General features: G+C 49.7%; 1 protein-coding gene across 1 annotated transcript; it reads right to left on the reverse strand.

Moving 5' to 3' along the window:
* Positions 1 to 661: 661 nt before the first annotated feature.
* Positions 662 to 3,915, reverse strand: LOC138304364 (claudin-6-like). The gene is made up of 2 exons (XM_069244349.1): positions 3,824 to 3,915; positions 662 to 1,572 (listed from the first exon to the last, which is right to left on the reverse strand). The coding sequence occupies exon 2, from the start codon at positions 1,545 to 1,547 to the stop codon at positions 906 to 908; it is 642 nt and encodes a 213-aa protein (XP_069100450.1). The 5' UTR covers positions 1,548 to 1,572; positions 3,824 to 3,915; the 3' UTR covers positions 662 to 905.
* Positions 3,916 to 5,854: the final 1,939 nt, after the last annotated feature.

Genomic DNA, 5,854 nt, shown 5'->3' on the forward strand with positions numbered 1-5,854 from the left:
ACACGCCGAATGAAAGAAAATAAGTGACAAGCCAGCCAATGAAACGGTAATGGACGGGCTAAAAGAACATTTAAAAAAAGCCACTGCAAGCGACAAAACGTGCGTGCTCTTCTCTGGTGAGAAGAGTAGGTTGCCCCGTCCTGGGCGAAAGGGTTAATGGTGCTTCAAACGGCAGAGCTGAATAGTCGGGCGCGCACATATGTAAAGTTGGGATGTTTGGGCCTAGACATTGAAGAGTCGGAGGATGTGAAGTGAACAAACTGAAGACCAAAGCCGCACACGTGGCAAACTTCATACCAGACCTAAATGAGAGTAAACCTTGGCCGGGGTGTATCATGGTACTGATGCACCAGACAAACTCGACCGGGGAGCGCGTGAAGTCCTTTCGAGGTACATGGATAGCCCCAAGTTACTTGATAGATGTATTATGGACTAGAAAGCCCATTCCTTGCCGATACGACCCTCACGAAGGAGGGAGGAACGCAAAGCGTGCAATCCTGTTACTTATGCAATGCGAGGTGGCCACTCACTTAAACCCAATTTGCGCGACAGGTGCGCATAAGCGCGTAACTACGGATTTACTCTTGTGTAACTCATTTCCGAAGGATGAAAGAAAGCACTGCCTCCACCCCCCCCCCCCCTTACGAACCAGGCAGTTAACTGAAAGTGTCCATTTTATTAGTCAGTTTAAAAATTGCAAATATACAAAGTACATAACACTGCGAGGCAAAATATTAACAGTACAAAACAAGTTGCTGCTCCAAACAAAAAAAAAGACGATTATCTACAAACTCTCCCTCCCAAGGGAACACATCCTGGGCAGAGACCCTAGGGGGCTGGTGAGGGACCAGAGTACCAAGTCCGTGCGGTGGGGGTGCTAGCAGTCATTAGCACCACTGGCTGTCCTACACGTAATTCTTGCTGGGATAGTCGCTTCTGGGCTGGGAGGCAGTAGCCGTGTACCTTGCTGAGTAATGGTCGTCCTTTTTGGGGCAGGAGCAGCACAGCAGGCCACCCCCGAGCAGCAATAAGGCAGCAGAGGCCCAGCCGATATACAGGGAAGCCCCCAGCTCCCTCTTTTGGGATTCGACCACCAGCGGGTTGTAAAAGTCACGAATGACTGAGTTGGCCGACCAGCAGACAGGGATGAGCATTAGGACGCCAGAAATTACGAAGATGATTCCAGACACCACGCAGATCTTGGCCTTGGTGGACTCTTCTTCCACGCAGTTGGTGCACTTGGCGCCGATGACGCTGGCGAGCAGGGCCAGGATGGCGACGAGGATTGCGATGACGGTGAGGGCTCGGGCGGCCTGCAGGTCCTGGGGCAAAGCCAACATGGAGTCGTAGATCTTGCACTGCATTTGGCCGGTGCTCTGCACGATGCAGTTCATCCACAGGCCCTCCCAGATGATTTGCGCCACAACAATGCTGTTACCGATGAAGGCCGTCACCCTCCACATGGGCATAGCGCAGGTAACGATAGTACCGATCCAGCCAATGAGGGCCAAGGCCATGCCGAGGATCTGGAGCCCGGTGGAAGCCATCTTGTTTTGCAGTAGAGTGTTAAACCTGCAAACAAAAAAAAAGACGTTAAAGCAGTGGTATTTAAACTTTAATGCCGCCCCCACCCCTCCGCTCATTGAAAGAAAACCACCACCAGTGCCCCAACATTTTTCCACAATTATGCTAAAAAGTTGGCAATGCTGAAGTCAGTCTAGACATTTATGCAGCTAAATTCCGATAAGTTTAAAAAAATGCAATACATTTTTTCTGCTAAAAAAAAAAAAAAAAAACCACACAGACAGCATTGTCTGCCTAATACTCGTAATTGTAAGTATACCCCCCCCCCCCCAGTTTGAAGGCTCTTCTGTACAATTTTCGAAAGCCACCCGAACACAACCTAAGACCGACTAAAACCAGAGACAAACTGCACCATTTATTAGCAGTATAGGGCATGGGTAAACCACCGTGCGACTGATCGCAAAACAGCAAATGTTACTGGTGCGACACGCACGTCTAGCAACGAGCTATGTAGCCAAAATCAAAAACCCTGGTGAGCTGTCCGCCAGATGTCTCCAAACTAATCATCCGCTTAAACTGCATTTCACTAACCTCGTTGTATTGCATACCTTGCATCTACGATCAGGGGCGTAAATAGCAGCGACTCCGCCTGTGTATTTGATGCCAAAAAGACTCACATAGAAACACATAGAAACGTTCCTGTATTTTAAATCTACAAAGACCTGTAAGGGGCCATACACATACGTAGAGTTTAAAGTACCCCAACCTTGAGGTTGGAAGCAGACATCTATGAGGAGATAAAGAACACCGCAAGAAGGGGTCCAAAACACTGACCCCCCCGCAGAGCACCGTGGTGAAAAAGCTGGTGTACGGACAAGTGGCGGCTGGAGCCCCGTGGGAAAGCAGGTCCCCGGTATTGAGGCGGCGCCATGGTTACCGCCGCCTATTGGGACCCTCCAAGCCTCGCGCCCCTCAACTCCCGGAGAACTTAAGTGCTTTCCACAAAGCGGCACATTCTCTCGCCTGCAAGATGACGTGGTCATGGGCGGTAAAAACAGACACCTAGCTAGTGGCACAGCCTGCGTCACAGGAGATACACTTCTCCAAGGGATACTAGATACTACACAGCACATGCACATATGTTCCAAAATACTCTGACGCAGAGCGAGAGAGACTAACTGGGGAAAGGGAGGTGTGTCTCAAAACCAGCAACAAAGGCAGAAAGTATATGAGTAAAAAAAAAAAAAAAAAAAAAACCACGGGGCGACATACAGGAGCAGAAATTGTCTGGTGGCGAGTAAGGAGGGATGAGTGCATGGAGTCCGGCAGTTTCGCTAGGGACATAAGAATGAATACTGGACATGGCACGGCTGCTTGACCAGGTACAAGAGAGCAAACAGCTGGACGTTTAAGAACCAGCTCACAAACTGCAGAGTCCTTCACGCGGCTGAGGCATGGGTGACTTCCCGCAAAATCCACGCCATCCTCACCTGCCCGCACCCCCTACCCCAGGGGGTATGAAACGCATCGCAGACGTCCGCCACTATGGCCGCTGCAGGGCCCACTGTGATCAGGTCTAGGGGATATATATATATATATATATATATATATATATATATATATATATACACACACATACACATTTGTACTATGGCCCGGACCACCAACGAGCCGCTACTGTGTACCCGTCCTACCAACCCACAGGTGCGGGAAAATAGTAACTCGGGAAAAAAAAAAAAAGTCTACACAAGAATCTGCTACGAGTTTTTTTAGTCCAGGGCAGCGGGGCCCGTTTAGATGATGGGTCCAAATTCCGGGCGCATCACCTCACGCAGGGGCAATTACAGGTTTCGCTCCTTTCTACAGAGACGCCTGGAATCCAACAAGAAACCCCCTACATGCGAGGCGCTTGGGTTCGCACTCCCGTGCTAAATCGTGGTCTTTTAATGCTACGACGAATGAATACGGAGGTTCGCGCTTAAACTTATAGCGTTAAGGACGTTAACGCAAACAAAACGTTTTCCCGGAGGAATCCCATGTATAGATCACTAGGGAAAAACGTGTGCCAGGAACAGGCATGAGAAAACAGACAATATACTATACATTAGTGAGAGAGAAAACAAGATACTAAGCTAGGGTATCGCAAACACGCTCTACATGTCTTGTACGTATACAACCAGGACGGAAAATAACCCCAGTAGTTGCGCCTAAACTCCACAGAGATTGAGGAAAAACAGAGCGGAACCAGTGGCACAAGTAACTACCCCCACACACTCCTTAACGTTTTCACCGCACATACCTGCCCCAGCTTCCTCTACGCGCCACCTGCAGAAGTTCAGCCCCAGAAGAGTAGTCCCCACCCCGCCCTCCCTCCGGGGCTTATATGGGAGGCCCGCCCCGCCCCCACTATCACTGCATTCGCAAGCGCCTCATCGCAGGTGTGGAGTGGGGCTCCCACCTGGGGGATGGGCCATCCTCGAAGATATCCAAAACAACCTCTGCCTACCCCCACCGAAACCGAGTCCTTCCGGGGCAGGGCATAGTGAAACCGGAGGAGGGGCAGGACACTCACGGGAGGTCGGGGCATGCTGTCAGGGAGGGATCGACTCCAAAACTCGCAGAAACTGAATTTGCAGGACCTCTCCACCCCCAACCAGAAGTGCTTGTTTGGTTGAGCGCTTACTTGTTCTCAGGCCTCTAATAATTCACTTATTTCAGAAGAGAGCACTGCCGACCTTAACTCAGGCAACAATCGCGCTGCAACAGGTCCATCCCTTGTATTGGCCGCCCACACCCAGTGCGCTACTTTAAATCAGCCTAGTGGTTTGTTACACAATATTCCTGCTTGGGCTGTTTAATTGATTTTACTATACAACTAGGTTACATTACTATAAGGGGCACCTAGAACCTTATTGTTACCAGGGAGGCAGCGCTCAGTGCTGGGAGTTCTAACAACTTTGTGTATACTGGGTGTTATCGTCCAGATCCCAGCGTAAGACGCCCTCGTGGCCAGAAGGCAGGACTGGTGCCCCGTGCTGGAAGGTGCTGTGCCCAAGGAACATGCTTGCCACATCCCCAAGATAAATCTTCTGCCCATATGCAGTGGTTTTAAAAGTCTGCAAAGACCCGGACTCAAAACTAGATACGATTTACATCAAAATCGCATGTACTCCATTTAGAGCATGACTTTTCTGCCTTTGTTTACTCAAATTTTTAGCCAAAATTCGTTAGTACAATCCTAGAAGATATTTCACAGTGTTTTCTATTTATATTTGCCGTGTGTAGTATGTGCAGATAAGATCATAACATGTTGGCTTTAGGTGGTTTTGCTTATGTTTTGTACCGACCGGGGCATTAAAATACCGGAGGAGCCGGTAGAAAACCGGTCAGATGGCAACCCTGCCAGACAGCCACGAGGCACACGTGAGCGCCTGCATACGTTGAGGACTAATACGCGGAAACACCTTTCCCTCCATTGTTATGCATTCTTCTGTCAATGACATGCAGGGTCGAGATATAGAACTAGAGCTTTGATGATGTCCAACGTCCTGCTTGAATAGCTTACCACTCAAGATTTTTTTTTTAAATTGCATTCTGGGACTTGAAGTCTTTTTCACTTTAATGATGAAGTTCAACAAAACACAGAATGCAAAAGAAGACTCGATAAGGTATTATTTACCGGATGAGCTCGTCCTAAGACCTCTGTATATTTCAGTGAGAGGGAGAAGGTCGCACCTCACCGAGGTGCGCCGGATATACTTTTGTGTGGGCTACTTTGAAACTCACTGCATACCCCGGTGACTTTGACCGGCAGTCAGACTTTCGTATCCTAGTTTGGTGTATGGTTGATTCACATATGTCAGAGGTGCGTGCAGGGGAGGGCTCGTACACCTCCGTGCGGTACACTGTGACGTTTGCACCCACTGGAGAGCTGCTATGTGATTCTCCCTAAAGCGGGGCACGCAGTTATTGTTTTGGGCTCTTATATCTCACTTTAAAGCCTGAGTGTTTTGGCTGTTGTCCCTGGCAGGGCTGGAGCCGCAAGGGAGCTCACTCAAGCGATCGAAACCTGTGGAGGGAGGGGTGGTCGGGTTGCAGTGGGGGGAGAGGCAGTTTCGGTTTGTTGGGTATCTGTTCCCCCTCATATCTTTGTTTCACAGACCCCCTCCCCGCTGAGTGTGCGACCATGGGGCTCCCAACTCCTCCCCCAGGGTGCTTTGTTTAAGGCGGGCGGGGGAAGGCTTCTCACCTTGTCAGTAAAACCTGTTCTATTGATATGTGTAAATCGATAACCCTCCCCTCGCCCCCTCTTCCCCTCCTGCTAGGCGGG

This window comes from Pleurodeles waltl, chromosome 7, assembly GCF_031143425.1.
Source record: "Pleurodeles waltl isolate 20211129_DDA chromosome 7, aPleWal1.hap1.20221129, whole genome shotgun sequence".
NCBI classification, from domain to species: domain Eukaryota; kingdom Metazoa; phylum Chordata; class Amphibia; order Caudata; family Salamandridae; genus Pleurodeles; species Pleurodeles waltl.

Coding starts and splice junctions, on each gene's coding strand:
- LOC138304364 (XM_069244349.1), bottom strand. CDS start 1,547: ATGGCTTCCACCGGGCTCCAGATCCTCGGCATGGCCTTGGCCCTCATT.